Here is a 20109-nt window from a genome sequence, read left to right as displayed (position 1 = left end):
ATTTCCCTGACTTTGGTTTGACCACATAATCACAATGTGGCAGAACAAGAATAAAGCTGTCTTATTTATCCAGAATGGTAGAAACAGTTGGCGCATCTCTTTCTCCCTGGTTGTTATGTAGTCCTCAACTTTGCACCAATATTTAGGTCAAGGTCCAAACATGGGTGTGCTGTTTTTAAGGTTATTGAGTATTAAGCACATTCTCAGAAAATTACTTTGGGGGGAGGTGGGGGTAAGGAGGGAACAGAAGTAATTATATAGCTATTGAATTATTTAGGAAAAATAGACTTGTTTAGTGTGGTTCATTCTTTCAAAAAGAATTCGTAGGATCTTTTTGAAAAACAATTTTATTGGCATAAATTTCATATATCCTATAATCCAATAGTTCAACCATATTAATACGAGTTGTACAATCATCTCCACCATCAGTTTTAGAAAATGTACTTCTTTCTTGTACTCATTGTCACCAGCTCCTCACTTCCCCACAACTTCTCCTGCCATACCCCCCTATGTGCAAGAGAAGAAACACTGCCCCATCCTCACAATTGTTGTTATGCTTGAGCCTATTGTTGCAGCCACTCTGTCAGTCCACCTCATTGAGGGCTTTCCTCTTTTTTGCTGCCCTTCTCCTTTATCAAGCATGATATTCTTCTTCAGGAACTGATCTGCCCTGATAATATGTCCACAGTATGTAAGATGAAGTCTTGCCAACCTTGTTTCTAAGGAACAGTCTAGCTATATTTATTCCAAGACATATTTGTTTGTCCTTTTGTCATTCCATGATACTTTCAGTACTCAAATGCATCAATTCTTCTTTGGTCTTCCTTATTCAATGTCCAATTTTCACATGCATATGATGTGATTGAAAATGTCATGACTTGGGTCAGGCACACCTTAATCCTCAAAGTAACATCTTGCTTTCCAACACTCTAAAGAGGTCTTATGTAGAGGATTTACCCAGTGCAACACATTTTCTCTTGACAGCTGCTTCCATGAGCATTGATTGTGGAGGCAAATGACAAAATCCTTAACCATTATAGGTTTTTCTATATTTGTCATAATAAATGACATCACTCACTCACTGCCATTGAGTGTATTCTGACTCATAGCAACCATATAGGACAGGGTCGAACTGCTTCTGTGGGTTTCCAAGACTGTAACTCTTTTCAGGAGTAGAAATCTTCCTCTTTCTCCTCCAGAGAAGCTGGTGATTTAGTACTGCTGACCTTGTGGTTAGGAGCCCAACTAACAGCTGTCACTAGGGCTCTTCTTACTCATTAGGGAAATGCAAATCAAAACAACAATGAGATACCATTTCACTCTCTAATTAACTAGATTTGAGCTTAGTTTTTGGTTTGAGTGTGACTAATGAAAAGGGCAGACAATAACAAGTATTGATAAGAATGCTGAGATATTGCCGGTGGGAATGTAAAAGAGTGCAGCCACTTTAAGAAACAGTTTAGTCATTTTTGAAACATTAAATAGAGAGTTACCATATGACCCACCTTTCCACTCCTAAATATCTTCTCAAGAGAACAAAAAAAAAACATGTGTCCTCATAAATACTTGCACTTGGCTGCATTATCTATAATTGCCCCCAAACAGTAACAACTCCAGTATCTGTCAATTGCTAGAATGGAAAGGGTGGGGCCTGGAGAATGACTGCCAATTATTTATTTTGGAGGTGATAAGAAGATCCTTAGATTGTGGTGATGGTTGCAAAAATCTGTAAATTGCTAAAAATCATTGAATTGTACTCTTTAAATGCTGTATATTCTGGCTTCTTATTTATAGATCAGTAACTGAACCAACCAACAAACAAACAAACAACCCGCTGTCGTCCACAAAACAGGAGAAGTGCTCCGTGGATGGCCTCATCTTTCTCCCTATGGGAGTCATTAGTGGGTTTGAACCACTGATCTTGTGGTTAGTAGCCCCACACCTAACCCACCACACCTCCAGGGCTCCTATAGCTCAATAAAATTATTACAAATAAGGTTTTGTGGAAAACTCAACATTCTTCACTTAAATGACTGGCATACATGAAGGTCTATACCACAGTTAAATTTTACTATAATTCCACAGGAAAACCATGAAGCTAATGATTTGGAATCTTACTTCCCCTCCCACAAATGGAAACTTGCCATATACGGGGGAAAAATACGTGCATTGTTACTGAGAATGAAAAATTACTCTTAATTAGTTCTTTCTGATCCTAAGGGTTTCAAATACAGTTTGCAATTTTAAGTGTTTCATAGGTGTCAGACATTATGCTAGTTGCTTTCACATACATTATATTGTTAATTCCATAATTACTCCATGACAGAAATATTATCCACGTTTTAGATATAAGAAAATCAAGGCTCAAAGAAAGTAATTTACAGGAAGATTTAAGGGATAGATTTAAAAAATGACAATATATTGATTAGGTTTCAACTTTCTCAGTTACAATCAAATAATAACCCTACCTCCTTAAATTGCTAAATCTGTTTATCAGTATATTTGATAATCTCCTGGGTTACGTTTATGAAAACTAATATCATCTGTTCTGTGAAAATGATATTACTTTAACTCTGAATATAATCTTAATCAGATAGCACCTTACTTCCATCTTACATTCTAGAAATAAATTTGACAATCAGCAGTATGGGATAAGAAGAAATCCACTAGAATTAAAACTAATAGACCAAATTCTAGACACAGCTATCATTAAGAATCTCTGAATATGGATAAATTGTTTAATCTCTGTGGATCATGTACCTCATTTGTAAATTTCAAGGCTGAAGTAAAATAATGCTTTTGACTCTGTACTTTTCCAGATATTCTATCTTGATTCTCACCTATGTGTCGAATAGCTTTGGCTTCCCAGTTCTAGAATTATTCTTGCTCTTTTTAAAATTTTTTTTTATTCTTGATCTTTAAGGCTTTTAGATAAACTTGTTCTACCAATCTGATGTTTCATCTGCAAATACTTAATTAGTTGTGGTTTATTTATTAGCCTTATTCTAGCTCCCAAATCTAGGTCTTCAGTTCAGGCCTCTGTCCTAAGGTTCCAGATATTTAACAGCGGATTAATTGCAAGGTTGATGATCTGAACTGTGGGGGCAGGGGGAGACAGTTCAACTCTGCCCCATAAGGTTATTATGAGTCAGAATTAACTCAACAGCAGTAAGTTTGTCTTTGGGTGGGGGAGTTGGCTATAAATATCTACTTATATGTCCCATATGTACTTTTAGCTTCAATATTCCTAAAAGTTAAGTAATTCTTCCTTCTGTATTCTCTAAACTGATTAATGCTATCAACATCCAGATAGATGGATTTTACTATCTGTATAGTCACTCACATTTTGTTGTCATCTTAGATTCCTCACTTCATCCACTCTTAATAGTCACTGTATTTATTGTTTGGTGCCATTGAGCTAGTTCTGACTCAAGAGACGCTATATACAAGAGAATAAAATACGTCCTGGTTTGTAGCATCATAACAATCATTGCTGAGTTTGAGCCCATTGTAGCAGCCACTGTGTTGATCCCTCTTGTTGAGGGTCTCCTTCTTTTTCATTGACCAAGCATGATGACCTCCTTCTGGAACTGATCCTTCCTAATAATGTTTCCAGAGTACATGAGACCAAGTATCACCATCTTTGCTTCCAAGAAACATTCTAACTGTACTTCTTCCAATGCAGATTTGTTCATTCTTCAGGTAGTCCATGGTATATTAAATATTCTTCGCCAACAAAATCAAATACATAAACTAGAGCTTTTCCATTTGTCCCCACCATAATTAGATATGTTTATAGATACTTCCTTAACAGGTTCTTAACAGATCAATTTAACCCCCTTTCCAATTCTAGAACATTATTTCTAAAACACGTCACTCATTGTCATTTTGTGGCATGGAAGTAAAACCTCTTTAAAGTGTTGATGAGCCACGTGAAAAATGGACAAGGAGTAAGGAAGGCTAGAGAAGAACTGATGCATTTGAATTATGGTGTTTACAAAGAATGTTTTATAATTCATTGTCTTTCTTTCCCATTGTGAGATTTTATTTGTCTTGATAATTCTAGAGAAGTACCGGGAATGCAAGTGTGGTAGATACTCAGTAAATGTTTGAATTCTCTTGAATACATAAGAGTTGATTTTTTAAAAATCATTTTATTGGGGGCGCGTACAACTCTTATGTCAATCCATGCATACATCCAAGGGTTGATTTTCTATCGTAAAAAACAGTCAGCAATATTCAATGCAAGAAGCAATAGGGAAATAAAAAGATATACACCTCCCCCTCACTTAGGAAATATATGGTTATTTTACATTTATGACAACAGTAAAAAATATATTTTGTGAATTAACATACATCTGGCAGTAAAAATACTGAAGTGTGAAGTTAATGCTGCTGTCATAGGTGAAGTTATATGTGAACTTGGCTGGCAGTAATTCTTATTGATTTGGCAGTTGTGTCATTATTTGGCTGTTATGTAATGATGTAGTAATCTTCCATTTTGTGATTTAGTATAGTCATTCTTCATTTTCATAGAATGCTGATTTTTACATAATGGCCAAGTGTGTGGAACCTAACCATGTTGGTAAGTGAAGAGTGGGTGTATGCATCCACAAATCTGCTGCAAAGTGCAAAATAGGAAGAATGTCATTTTGAGCATAAGGGAGTACTTGACTCAAGCTAAAAGATTCCTGGTGGCACAGTAGATTTTGGTTTGAAATGCTAACTGAAAGGCTGGTGGTTCAAACTCACCAGGCACTGCAAAGGAAGAAGATGAAATGATCTGCTTATGTAAAGATTTACAGTCTTGGAAGCCCAATGGGAAAGTTCTGTCCTATGTCCTGCAATATCACTATGAATCAGAATCAACTCAGCAGCAGTGGATTGGGTTGGGTTTTGGATCCAAGCCATGGTATTTTTAATCACCTCATATGTATATGAAAGCTGTATAATGAATAAGGAAGACCAAAGAATTGATGCATTTGAATTCTAGTGTTGGAAAAATATCAAATATCTCATGGACTGCCAGAATAACAAACACATCAATCTTAGATGAAATAAAACCATATTATTACTTACAAGCAAGAATGGTTTAACTTTGTCTCGATTACTTTGGACATGTCATCAGGAAAGACCATACCCTAGAACAGGACATTATGTTTGGTAAAGTAGAAGGTCCATGACAACAAGGAAACCTTAATCAGAGGAATTGACACAATAACCACAACTATGGATTCAAACATACCAACGACCATGGAAATGGCGCAAGACCAAGGAAGTTTTTGTTCTATTTAAGATCCCTAAAAAAAAAAAAAAAAAGATCCCAGTGAGCTAGACCCAACTTGATGACAAATACAACAGCAATTTCGAAATATACATTGATTGGGGCATATTTTGTATTTTATATAAATCATCCTTTTGAAGTGCACAATTATTTTTTAAATATATTTACCAGTTTGTATAACCATCACCATAAATCAGTTTTAGAATAATTTTATCTCCCCAGTAAGAATCCCTATACATATTACTGTTAATTCCTGTCTGTCCTCTACCCCCCAGCCCTGTTTTTCTTGTGTGTTGTGAAGTAATCTTTGACTCATTGTGACCCTATATGACAGACTAGAACTGTCTATAAATTTCTTAGGCTGTAATCTTTATAGGAACAAATTACCAGACCTTTTCTCCCATGGAACCTACAAAAGTTTGAACCTCCAACCTTTGGTTAGCAACTGATAACCATTGCGCTCCACCAGGTCTCCTTTCTTCATACCTGGGCAACCACTAATCTACTTTCTGTCTCTCTAAATTTGCCTTTGCATAATATTTCATATAAACGGAATCAAACCTTATATGGTCTCTTCTGTCCAGTTTTCACTAAACATGTTTTTGAGGTTCTTCCATGTCATTAGCATGTATCCATAGTTTGTTCCTTTTTATGGCTGAGGATTATTCCATTGTAGGGATATACTACATTTTATATCCATTTATCAGTTGACAAACACTGTTTCCAATTTTTTACAGTTATTACTGTTGCCAAGAACATTTGATTTTTAGACTTTGTGTACAGGCATGTTTTCATTTTTCTTGGATATATACCTAGGAGTGGAATTGCTGAGCCATATATTATTTAATATTGAATTCTTTAACAAAGTGCCAAAATGTTTTTCATAGGTTGCATAATTGTGCACCCATACCAGCAATGTATGAAATGTCTTGATTTTATATATCCTATCCAATATGTGTTTAGTGTGTGTCTTTTTATTATAGACATTGTAGTGGACATATTATACTATTTCATTGTAGTTTAAATTACATTTTCTTTATATATAGTTATATTGAACACATGTCAGGTGATTACTAGTCATTTACATATGCAAGGGCTTCAAAAAATCCATGGGAAAAGTCCATCATATTTTAATTAATTTTTATGAATTTTATGAAGCCACCCACCTTAGTATAATTTTAAACTGCTCATTTTTAAATTGGGCTGTTTGTCTTTGTGGCAGTAGAAGTGTGTCCACTATATTCTGAGTCTGTCTTCTATCAAATATGTATTTTGCGAATTTGTCTGTTTCTTGGCTCTTTTTCAAAGAACCAACATTTTTGTTCATTGATTTTTCTTATTTGGGGGGTTTCTATTTAATGTTTTTATTTTAGTGTTTATTATTTAATGCCTTTTGCGCATCTTCAGTTTGATTTTCTCCTTTCAGATTAAAGGTTAGATTATTGACTTGAGATCTTTCTTATTTTCTAATTATATAGTTATAGTTCTAAATTTCTTTCTAGGTAATAATCTAACTGAATCCCGTATATTTTTACATATTGTGATTTTATTTTCATTGAATAAAAGATTTTCTAATTCCTCTTGTAATTTCTTTTTGACAGGATTTTTTAAAACTCATTTTATTAGGGGCTCATACAACTCTTATCACAATCCATACATATATCAATTGTGTAAAGCACATTTGTATATTCATTGCCCTCGTCATTCCCATAAACTTTGCTCTCCACTTAAGCCTCTGACATCAGTTCCTCATTTTTACCCCATCCCTTCCTGCTCCCTCCTCCCTCGTGAACCCTTGATAATTTATAAAATATTATTTCGTCATATCCTACACTGCTCGACGTCTCCTTTCACCCACTTTTCTGTTGTCTGTCCCCGAGGGAGGAGGTCACATGTAGCTCCTTATAATCGGTTCCCCCTTTCTCCCTCACCTTCCCTCCACCCTCCCAGTATCACCACTCTCACCAGTGGTCCTGAAAGGACCATCCATTCCGGATCCCCTGTGTTTCCATTTCCTATCTGTACCATTGTACATCCTCTGGTCTAGCCAGATATATAAGCTAGAATTTGGATCCTGATAGTGGAGGGGAGGAAGCATTTAGGAACTAGAGGAAAGTTGTATGTTTCATCATTGCTACACTGCACCCTGACTGGCTCATTTCGTCCCCACAAACCTTCTGTAAGGGGATATCCAATTGCCTCCACATGGACTTTGGGTCTCCACCTATATTCCCTCTCATTCACAATAATATGATTTTTTGTTCTGATGATGCTTGATACCTGATCCCTTAGGCACCTCGTAATCTCGCAGGCTGGTGTGCTTCTTCCATGTGAGCTTTGTTGCTTCTCAGCTAGATGGCTGCTTGTTTACCTTCAAGCCTTTAAGACCCCAGGTGCTATATCTTTTGATTGCCAAGCACCATCAGCTTTCTTCACCACATTTGCTTATGCACCCGCTTTGTCTTTAGCGATTGTGTCAGGAAGGTGAGCATCATAGAATGCCAGTTTAATAGAACTTGCATTGAGGGAGTACTTGAGTTGGCACTCAATGTCCTTCTACTACCTTAATACTAAACCTATAAATATGTGCGCATAGATCTATTTCCATATCATCATATATAAATCTGCTTACATATGCACATGCCTTTATTTAGACCTCTACAAATGCCCAGTTGCCTCCTAGTTCTTTCCTATATTTCCTTTTACTTTCTTCTTGTCCCTCTATCATGTTCAGCCTTCATTTAGGTTTCAGTCATTCTTCTCGGTTACATTACACTTGATCCCGCCTGACCAGGCCTTCTACACCCTCCTCACCACTGATTTGAATCACTTGTTGTTCCCTTGTCCCTGGGTTTGTTAACACCACTTCCTTTCCCTCTACCTCTCCTCCCATGTCCTCCCAGAACTGTCAGTCCCATTGTTTTCTCCTCCATATTGTTCATCCAGCCTATCTTATTTACATCTGCGGAGATAATAACATGCATAAAATCAAGAGAGCAAAACCAAGCAACAAAACCCCAAAGCAACAACAACACCAACAAGCCAATGACAAAAAAAAAAAAAAAACACAAGAAAAAAATATTGTAGTTCGTTCGAGGACTGTTGGCCTTTCGGAGTGTTTTCTGTTCAAGTCTGATGGGGCGCCAAGCCCTGGCCCCAAAGTCTATTTTTGGTATTCCCTGGGGACTTTGTTGCTCTGTTTCCCATGCTGTTCTGCTGCATGCCCTTAGTGTTTTACCTCGGTGTGGTGGAATCAGATCGGGCGCAGTTACCACACTGTGTCTCCAGTGCTGTCCCCTGTAGGGCTATGGGTGATTGAGGGATGTTGTGTCTCATAGTGGGGCCGGCCATATGGTCTTCTCTGAGGATGGGCTGCTCTGAGCAGGAATCTTGTCAAGGCTTGTTGGGCCAGAATGTGCTTCACTCTCTCTTCCTCCCACTTGACAGGATTTTAAAAATTAATTTCCAAGTACTTCTGGAGTTCCCAAATTCCCATCCGCTGTTGATTTCCAGTGTGATTCTGCTATTCTAGGAGAGTATCCTTTGTATGTATCAATCTTTTAAAATGTATTATGGTTGCATCATAAAGTAGAATATCCTGGAGAATATCATACTTTAAAGATATATGTATATATATATATATATATATATATATATATATATATATATATATATACCAGTTGGTTTATAGTGCTACCCTTCTGTTTCTTGGTAATTTTCTGTCTAGTTCTACCAATTTACAGTGGCATCTTAAAGTCTCTATTATTGATTTTTTTCATTATCTTCCTTGAATTCTTCTCACTTTTTACTTCTTATATTTTAGAGTTCTGTTATTGTGTTTATTTTTATAATAGTTATATCTTCCTGCTGAATTGACTTTTTTATCATTGCAAAGTTTTCCTATTTGCCTTAAACTCTGCTTTGTCACATGTGACTATAACTCCTCCAGCTTTCTTTGATTATTGTTTACATGACTTTTTTTGTTTTACTTTCCTTTTATTAATATCTTTTGATATAATATGTAGCACTTGTGAACAACACACAGCTAAGTCATATTTGGTTGTGTATTTATTCACTGACAACCGATTCTTTTTGAGATTTTAATCCGTTTACATTTAATGCAATCACTGGTAAGTTAGGATTTATTTATACCTTCCATATTTCTAATATATTATGACTGTTCAAACATACATATACACACATATAGTTGTTTTGTTTTCTTGTTTAATGCATATATTCTAGTGTACCTTTTAAATTTTTCACATCTTTGTTTCCTTGTTTTACTTTATGCTTAATAAATTAATTATCTGTAATCTTTCTAATACCTATTGTTTTCTGTGTTGTTTTGATAATTACAATTTTAATCGGCATGAGATGATATGTCATTGTGGTACTGAATTGCATCTCACTAATGACTAACAATGTTGAGCTATGTTTTATGTATTTGATGTCCATTTGCATATCCTCTTTGGTGAAATGTCTGTTCAAATTCTCAGCCCATTATTCTTGATTGGGTTTTTCTTGTTGTTAGGTAGTAGAAATTTTAGATATATGTTGGATAATAGACTCATCAGATATATACTTTTTCAGACATTTCTTTGCTACTTTGTAGGATGTTCCTTTATTTTTTTCACATTTGTTTTCTTGATAAAAGCCTTTGACTAACAAAAGTATTTAAGTATTTAATTTTTATAAAGTCCCACTTATTTTGTTTTTCATTGCTCATTATTTTTCGGTCAAATCATTCATACTAGGACCCATAGCTTTGCCTATATGTTTGTTCTAAGAATTTTTATGGTTTATTTTTCTATATTTAGGTCCTTGATTCATTAGATTGATTTTTATGTATAGTGGGAGATGTTAAATCTGTTTCAGTTTTTTGCATGAGGAAATACAATTTTCCCAGCAACTCTTCCTTCCCCCATTGAATGGACCTATTACCCTTGTCAAAAAAATCAGTTTGCCATATACAAGGGGGTACCCCCCAAAAACTGGGGTTTTTTTTTTTTGCAAAGCTATGTATTTAGAATTTTTTACAAAACAACCTTATCACCTTCAAAGTACTCTCCATTACACTTAATACTTTTTTCAAGTCTGCAATTCCATTCTTGGAAACATTTTTCAAACTCATCTGTTTGGATGGCTGACAGCACTTCCCTCATTTTTCTTCTTCACCTCTTCTAAGTTGTCAAATCGCTGTCATTTCATGTCCTTGCATTCGCGGAAACAAAAAGAATTTCCACGGAGAGAGGTCAGGTGAGTAAGGTGCATGGGGCAGGAGAGACATGATGTTTTTTGCTAAAAACTGGTACATTGAGATGGCTGCATGAGCAGATGCATTGTCATTGTGGTAAACCCAGTCTCCCATCTGCCACAAATTAGACCTTTTTAGTCGCACATTGTTATGCTATATTTTTAGAACCTTTAAATAGAAAGTTTGATTAACAGTCTGACCTGGTGGAATGAACCTCAAATGCATTATCCTCCTCATATAAAATAATGAGCATCGTTTTTTGGGGAGTACCCCCTCGTATATACAGTTTGATTTCTGGACTCTCAGTAACAGTCTACTGTTGTATGTATCACTTAAGGAGCCTTGGTGATGTAACAGTGAAGTGCTTGGTTGCCAACTTAAAACTTGGCAGTTCATATTCATCCATCCAGTGGCTCAGCAGGAGAAAGACCTGGCAATTTGTTTTCATTAAGATTGCAATCAAGAAAACTCTATAGAGAAGTTGAATTCTGTCACATGATGTCAATATGAGTTAGAATTTACTTGAAGGCATCTAGCAACAAACCTATGTCTGTTTTATTATTCCTTCATTTTAAGGATAATTTTGCTGAATGTAAAATTCTTGGTTGACTCGTTTTCTTCCAATATTTTAATATGTTCACTGACTGATATTTGTACAGAAGACAACTATTGATTTTATTTAGAATTACTGGTACATGGTAAGTTGATTTTTCATACTGCTTTCAAAATATTTCAGATTATTTGTTTTTCTCTGACATTTTTTCTGATTATGATGTGTTTAGGTATACATCTCTGAGTTTATTCCACTTGGAGTTTGTTGAACTTCTTGGTTATATAGCTGAATATTTATCATGAAATTTGGGGAGTTTTTTAACTTATTTTCATATATTCTTTGGGATATTTTCTGTTTAACCTGCTTAAAATCCCATTATGTATACATTTGATGATTTTCCACTTATATTTGTAAATTTTATCTTTTTTTATTTTCTATAATTCAAACTCAGTAATCTTTATCGACCTGACTTCAACATTGTTGATTCTATTATTTGCCAGTTTAGATCTGCTATTTGAACCACTTAGTGAATTTTCATTTCAGTTATATGTTTCACTTACTTAAAGTACTTTAATAGCTATATTTAAAATGCATAATATTATATATTTTAAATTTTAAGTTTTTTTACTGTGAATTAAGTGAAGGTTTACATAGCAGATAATCAGTTTTATATTCAAAAGTCATTCAAATTTATTTCAACTCACCCATTGCAAACCCTTCAATATACCAACCTTTTTTGCCACTTCCTATTCTGGAATTCTGATCCTATGTAAATTTTTTTTCTTGATAGTGTCCAAGATCATTTTTAGACTTCTTCACCTTTTTCATTCTCATATAAAGTGCTGTTAATTGATTTTTCCTTTAATTCACCAACTCCGTCTTCTATTCATTCAACTTTACTCCTTCCAATATGTTACCTACATCTGAAATCTTTGTATTAGTCTTCTGGATTTTTACTACCTTTTTTTGTATATTTTTAAAATTGTCTGTTTACTTTGTCATTTTGTCCTTGTATTGTTTTCCTGAATTCTTCTGTTTCTTTGATTTTATTTGTGGTTTCCTTGATCTCTTGGAGGGCCCTATCTGTAAGTCTTGAATTCCTTGTTAAGTGGTTCTATGGCTTTCTATTTTGGCCACTTGCTTGACATCTTGTCCCATTTTGTTCTTTGATTTGAAGTTGTCTGTTGTTTACAAGACTTTATATTTACTAGAGTATATGTTGAGTGTTTTTACTCAGATTTTTGTTTTGTTTTAATATATATAGGCAAGTAGGGTGAGTGGCTACTCTGATTAACTAGCTTTGCATCCCTGGGGAACTTTCTCCATGTGGGATAATGAGTGAGAGTATGGCCATGGGTCTCTTTTTGTTGGTCATGTAGAGCAGCTTCAGGTGAACTAAGCAGAGGTTATTCACAATCTGTCATTGATCCATTGGGCCATGAGTGGTGGCTGGTACTTTTCTAATAGGTGAGGTAGTAGGAGGCATATGTGATATGTGGCTGAGTAATGGGAACAGAGTGTCCACATTCCACTTTGCTTCACACTGGATTTGTTTACACTGTCTCTTTCGGGATTCTGTGAAATTAGTTTCTTTTCACTCCTGATTGTTGGTGGTATCAAAGCAGTTATGCTGTGCTGGGTCTCTGCATCGTCTCTCCTTAATCATTGTTTCTGTACTATTGTTTTTCCCAGTTGGTGTTTAATCTAATTCTTTATCCTTTCATTGGGTATTCAAAATCCCAAGATTACCATCTTTATCTGTTTCACCTGGGTTCTTGGTTTTTTGTTGAAGAGAGACCAGGAAAAGCATTTCACCAGTATGCCATCTTGTCCCTCCTTGATGATAATATATGAGTAGACTTTAAAAAGTTTTTGGAAAATTTCATTGTCCATTATCCCGCTTTTCCACAATATCATTGAAACCCCCTCTGGATGTGCAACCAGTCAACACAGAATTAGTGGAATAGCCCCCACAGAGTATCAGTGCATGTTCAGCTCAACTTTCTCTTCCTCCACTGGGCCCTTCCTGAAAGATTCCACCTATTCACAGAACCACACTGGGAAGCAGTGTCCTCATATCCACATACTACTGAACTGCCTTTTCTTAATTTTCTTAAAACACAATTTCCTGTAGTTCCTGAATATATGATAATTGCATCACAGTATTGATCTTTGAAGTCCTACATATTGGGCCCTTTAGTAGCATTTTCTGTTGTTTGCCCTTCTGTGTACAGAACAGTCCCTGGGTTACAAATGTGCAACTTATAGACAACTCATGCTCGTCCTTTATGTATGTAATGTTATGCAAAATTGCTCTCATTTTGAAAAGATTGAATGAACTCTTGTGTGCAACACATTCTGTATCATACTCATCTTCACTTGATACACTTCACTTGGTATCACTAGAAAGACTTCAAATCTTTTATTGTACTAAAGTTTTAGGCTAAATTAGAAGTATATGTACCTATTCAGACTCACCTACAAATTCCATTTAAATGCACAGTGGGGAATGTATTTGTTGGTAACACTCGTATACTGCCTATACTTCAATCTTTAGTTGTATGCTTACTTTTAAAAATGGGCATTATAATCAATATACAAGTGTAACATCTCCTACAATCAAATCTCTCCCCTAGAATTTTACACAGGATGGTGGTAGTGGTTTTCATAGTTATACTTATATGTTTAGCAACTTTCCTGGATTTACTCTTGTATATTCTCTCTCCCTGAAGTATGCAGCCACTGAGTTATCTGATAGTTGGTTCTTTTGAAAGTATTATTTTTATTTTTAAGCCTGGTTTCATTTGGGCTCACCCTTGAGATCAGTATAATTTACTGGTCAGCCACTAGAAGATTCCTCCTACATTTCTTGAGCTAATAAGTCATCCATTTTTGCCAAGAGCATCTTTGTATGAAAGCACACCTTCAACCTTCAGACAATTTACTTATCAGCTTAGCTTTCGCTTCTTGGTTTCCCAGATACGCAAAATTAGCTAGAGTTGAGTGACTTTCTTCCTCCTTGAGCCTCTGCACATCTCCACGCATGCATGTGTACTTCTTGAACCCTAAGAAGAACCCTAAGTTATATCAACTTCCCCACTTTAGCCATCTTGTTTGCCCCAACTAAAGTCACACTGGTAAGCAGCTATAATTTTGCAAGGGGGTTGGTGTTGTTTTGGGTAATACACTGAGAATAGGGCTATTTTTCACTGAGTTAAACTATATCAAATTACATGATGCCAACACTATGGGAATGAAGATTTTCTGAGAGTTTCCATCTTGGGCAAAATACCTTTCAGGAATGCTATGGGGATAGGCTTTTTAGGGAACTCAAACAGATCACCACTCTCAGTTGGCGGTGATTCTGCTGGTTTTCCCCGACTACCATGCCTCTGAACTGGGGAGGAAATAGGAATCACCTCAAGTTAACATGCCAGAGTACCCTTTACGGAAGGTGAATTTTCTGTTGGAGAGGCACTTTTCCATTTGTTCACTACCTTGGGTTAATTTACAGCATTCTGAAATTGGTCTGCTTCTGTTTTTAATGTTTTGCTTTTGTGTGTGTCGGGCGAGGGGGTATCATAGTAGGTTTACTGAATTCCTGACTTTGTTGCCATATCGATAAGTCTTACTTTTCTGGTAAAACAAAGTCTCTAGAAGAAATTTATCATTTATCCCTTAAAAAATAGTGTGAAATTCCGTTCTGGGGCTGTCTCGCCCATGGGGAATTACAAGATGTGTGGTTTGTTAGGGTCCAGGAAAAAGCCTAGCTCACACACAGCAGCAGCAGCAGCAGAGTTAAGCCACCATTTTATTAAAGTGGAGAGTTATTTCAAAAGAAATGAAGTGAGTGCCTCTCATAAGTGGAGAGGGACACCTTAAGCCAGATAAGATACACATCTGAGAGTGAAGCTGATCCCCCACGTGAGGTGAGAAGGGACATTGTTTAGGGGAACAGGTCTAGTTTTCCTAAGGCATTTTCAAATAAAAGGGTGTTTCCATTCTGCAGATGATCAAGCAAGTCTAATTAGTTTTTCCTTGGGTCTCATACGTGGGTTCCTAAGCTAGTTCTCACAGAGTCCTTTGTTCATTCCCTTAGCGGGCAGGGCAGAAACCCCTGCTCTGTCCCTGTCAATTAGAAATTTTTCTTCTTGTGAACATTTTAAACACTCATTGGGAACAATTACATTGTCATTCTTTTTCAGGTTGCTCTTAGTTCTGATTCTGCAGGCCCTTCAGATAACCTTGAGGAACAATCTGTGACATCTCAGAAAGAATGCAGTAAAACCGTGAACACTGAAGCCTTAATGAGGGTATTTCACCCTCAAAATCTGGAGACTCTTAACTCTAAAATGGTAAGAAAACAAAATATGCAAAATATGCAAAAATTTAAATCTATAGACCATAGCCTGGGTTGAAAGGGGGAACCAATGACAAGGATCTACATATAACCTCCTCTCTGGAGGTCAGTCAACAGAAAAGTGGGTGAAGGGAGACGTTGGACAGTGTAAGATATGACAAAATAATAATGACTTGTAAATTATCAAGGGTTCATGAAGGAGTGGAGTGGGGAATGGGGAGGGAGGGGGAAAATAGGGAGCTGATGCCAGGGGCTCAAATGGAAAGCAGATGTTTTGAGAATTATGATGGCAACAAATGCGCAAATGTGCTTGACACGATGTATGTATGAATTGTAATAAGCATTAGAGCAGACTGGGAAGTACTATAGCTGAACATTCTTTTGGGGCTTGAAGTGGTGTTCCAGCAGGTACTAAGAGTCAATTCTGTTTTACACAGGATGATTATAAGGAATGAAAATAAAAGTTGGAGACTGAGTTGCATAAAATTCTAATAGTTTATCGTGGAAGTGGGGTGATTTAAGGAAAATGATGGTTCAATGCTGTACTTCCTAAATTTAATGGTTTTCCCATTTATGTGTACGTTTAACTTACAATAGTAATTAAAGGCATGATGTTCATATGGGTTTGAAATTTTTGTCATGATAAGTGTCTAGTGTTTGACCATGCGTATACTGACCTTGACTCTATAGGCATATATGTTCTTGATATCCATAGATCTGTTGTATCATATTGAAGAAAGTGGTCAAGTTACCTAACAGAAAATAATTTCTTAGCATTTTGAATTGCTTTTATTTTTCTGATACAGTTGAAAGAAAAGATGAAGGAACAGTCATGGAACATCCTATTTTCAGAATGTGGACGTGGTGTTAGCATGTTCCGGACCAAAAAGACTCGAGATCTAGTTGTAAGAGGGATTCCAGAGACATTAAGAGGAGAGCTCTGGATGCTTTTCTCAGGTACGTTTCTTTCCTTCATTCATTTAACAAACATCAGTCATGTCTCTTCTAGGAGTTATTCACTAAGTTAAGTTCATAGAATTATAAAGATGAGGATGAGGTCATGCTAGTCAAAAGGAGTCTGAGCCAAAAGGAAAGTTAAAGAGGAAAAAATCCCAGCTCATGAAAATGTTCTATTTGATAAAATTAGTGTTCTGATCTTATAGATGCTAGTGTGAGGGGTTTTTTTGGTTTTGCTTTGTCTTGTTTTCATTTTATTTTCCTTTCTATTTATATATACTCAGCTGCTATCAGTTGAGCATAAAGCTAAATCTCAAGGTAATGAAATTTAATTCTTCATGTATCCATACAAATAGTCCATGTTCCTCTTCCTTTGTCTTGTAATGCAATCATGTTCTTAGGTGCTGTTAATGATATGGCCACTCATCCTGGTTATTATGCTCAAGTGGTTGAGCAATCCTTTGGGACCTGCAACTTGGCAACTGAAGAAATTGAGCGTGATTTGAGACGCTCGCTGCCTGAGCACCCAGCTTTTCAGAGTGATACTGGCATATCTGCTCTGAGGAGGGTACTTACTGCATATGCATACAGGAATCCCAAAATCGGATACTGCCAGGTATGACTGGACTACCATCCCAACTCTGTGCGTATTTTAAATGTAAAAGCCCAATTCTAGCTCTCCTAAGTTTGTAAATGTGATAATGAGGATGGAGTTGCGCTGAGATTGAAAGTAGATATTATTAATATAAATAAGTAGAATGATAGGGGGAATACTTATGAGAATTGATATTTTATTCATTAATTTTTCTTTTTAATTTTTAATTATTTTTTCTTTTTCATTGAGCAAATGTTTATTGAATTCTACTTCTTAAAAGGCATGATACATATACTATGTTATGTGCTTAAGATTTATAAGATTAACCAGATAAGACTTCTTCCCTTAAAAGAATAGAAACTGATAGGTGGTATTCATGGGAAAACCAAAACACAAGTGAGAGAAATTCTGTGAGAAATTATAAATTCCTACAAGCATTTATAATAGGGAATCAGAGAAGTCTTCATAGAAGACGTGGCATTTCAAAGGCTTGAAATTTCATTATTTTGCATGTTTAGAAATGGAATGAACAGATATATGTAAATTTGGAATGTGTATACTACCATGTTCTGTTTAGTTTAACAGAAATGTAGAGTGAATGAAGGGAATTAGTTGGGGAAAAATAATCAAGTAATTTGGGCAACAATAGGCTAAAACAAAGGAACAAATGTGAAGATGGCACAGAACCAGGCAGTGTTTCTTTTTGTTGTTCATGGGGTCACTATGATTCAAATATGACTCCATAAGCACCTAACAAATACAACAGGATGGGTTAGGTCAGAAGTTTAAATCTTATTCTATAGTAAGTAGACATATCATTTTAAGGAAAAATCTTCAAGGAGCACATTACATTAGACTAGGCTAGACTGCAAATATAAAATCAAATAGATAATAGTTGAAATACTATAGTTTTGTGTTTTGTTTTCAGAAAAAATATTATTATTCGGCGTATAGGAGGCAGCCTTAGGTGCATATTCTCACAAGTTTCTCTTGGCTCCTTGTAATGGACTTAATTGTGTCTTCGAGAAATACGTGTTGGAGCCCTAACCTCAACTTATTTGTAATACTATTTGGGGAAAGGCTTTTCTGTATTATGTTAATGAATCTTTTAACCCATCCACTCTGAAAATAATATTTTATTGTGTTTCTAGTAAAGGTTTGCATAGCAGTTAAATTCCCATTCAACAATTTCTACACAAATTGTTCATCAACATCAGTTAACTTCTTCACAGTGCATGAATATTCTCATTATTTCCATTCTGATTGTCCTATTTCCATTAATCTCGTTACCTTGTTCCTATACTTTTCATCTTTTTAAAAAAATAATTACTGACCATTTTGTCTTCTGTGTTTTTTTTAAAGAACACATCAGTTATATGGGTGATATTCTTTTCTTTCTTTTTTTTTGCCAATTTGTTACACAGTTAAAGATGACTTCAGCTTAACTTAAGTTCAAAGTTTGAAGAATATCTCAGGGCAATAGGCTTGGAAAGGCCATCCATCTCAACTAGTCCAGTATGTGTAGATTTTTTTTAAAGAATTTGTGGTTATGTTCCACATTTTTCTCCTATCAGGTTCCATCTATTGTGGTTTTGATCAGCTTAGTTGGTTGTAGTAGCTGGGCATCATCTAGTCCTTCTGGTCCCAGAGTAGATGAGGCCATGGTTCATGTAGACTGTTCTTAGTCAGATAGGCCAGTTTCTTCTTTATCAAATTTTTATTTCCTTCTTTTTCTTTTCTTTTCTGTGAGTTAAAACTAGTAGTTATAGCTTAGATGGTTACCCACAAAGTTTTCAGACCCCAGATACTACTCACCAAATCATGATGGAGAACATAAAATTCTGGAACCATCTTATGCCTTTTGACCCAATTGTTTTCACGAGACTACGGTCCTAAGCAAAAGTTTATTTCTTAAAGAAATAAGCAGACAAGAGTATCTATTCAGATCAGTGGACAGTTGTCCTTCATGAAATTAGTCAGGGCCTTGGGCTGACAGCGGGTTCTATCATCTTCAGAAATAACTTCCAAGGAGCTCTTTCAATACTATTAGGAAGGAAGAAAGCACATGGAGGAATAATTTTGGGACACGTAAATGAGCGGATCATCTAAGTGGCAGGTACTGCTAGCATATTTTAAGCTCTTTGAAAGTGATAAAAAACATATTCACAGTGTCTATGGTGTTATCTGTACAATGGTTTAGAGAACTCTTCAAAGTAGATGACACTCGACTTTTTAACTTCTATAACATGAGAGCAGAATTTAGAAACATGGAGGGAAGAGTAAAGTCATAGTGAGTTTAGCTAACAATATGAATAATGCCATTCAGATGTGAACAAGCTGCCATGGAGATAGACTGGCTAGGTTCATCTTAGAATCAAGAAGTAAGTTTGTGTGGGATAATATGGAGAATCTTAAAAGTTTAGAAGAGTTTAGATTTATTATAGTAAAGAAGTTATATTTATTTTGATTGATAAACCTTTGTGAGCAGTATGGAAACATCACAGCATGTTATTTGTTAGTGTAGTTCATTTATTCATTCATACAGACTGTCCCTGAGTTACAAGCATACAACTTATGTACAACCTTTAAAATTTATTAAATGGAAACTTTAAGTACATACAGTGGTTCACAATAACAAACAGCCATTGGTTTTCAAAGTGCATCAAAAGATGATTATTATTACTATTGTGTTATTATATTAACGATGCTTTAATGTATCTGGCCCTGTTTTTTATACATACAAAGGTACATTAAATTCTGTATAATAAGAAAAACATTTGACTAACTGACATTGGATATCAATTGTACCTTAATGTTCCAACTTACATACAAATTCTACATCAAGACAGATTTAGGAAGGAAACTTGTTTGTTGTGATCTGAAGACTGCTTTATTGAGATATAATTCACATAACAAAATTCACTTATAAAGTGTTCAATTCCCTAATTTACTGTATCTATGAATTTTCCTATTTGACATTTCATATAAATGGAATGGTATACTAGGTTGTCCTTTGTAACTGGTCCCTTCATGTTATTCTTTTTTTCCCAGCAGTTTTATTGACATACCTTCATGTTTTCTTGATTCGCTCATGTTGTAGCATGTT

At 35.6% G+C, this 20109-nt stretch overlaps 1 protein-coding gene across 2 annotated transcripts in view; it reads left to right on the top strand.

The window, feature by feature from the left end:
• TBC1D8B (TBC1 domain family member 8B) overlaps positions 1-20109 on the top strand; it is an 87234-nt gene that overhangs the window by 29227 nt on the left and 37898 nt on the right. For both annotated transcript variants that reach the window (XM_075539429.1, XM_075539428.1), the window contains exons 8-10: positions 15297-15446; positions 16258-16408; positions 16810-17024. In XM_075539429.1, the coding sequence (XP_075395544.1) occupies positions 15297-15446; positions 16258-16408; positions 16810-17024 (516 nt within the window). The remainder of the gene's footprint in view (positions 1-15296; positions 15447-16257; positions 16409-16809; positions 17025-20109) is intronic.

Source organism: Tenrec ecaudatus, chromosome X (genome assembly GCF_050624435.1).
Source record: "Tenrec ecaudatus isolate mTenEca1 chromosome X, mTenEca1.hap1, whole genome shotgun sequence".
NCBI classification, from domain to species: Eukaryota; Metazoa; Chordata; class Mammalia; order Afrosoricida; family Tenrecidae; genus Tenrec; species Tenrec ecaudatus.
The sequence above is the reverse complement of the archived record's forward strand: the minus strand, read 5'-3'. Positions and strand labels throughout refer to the sequence as shown.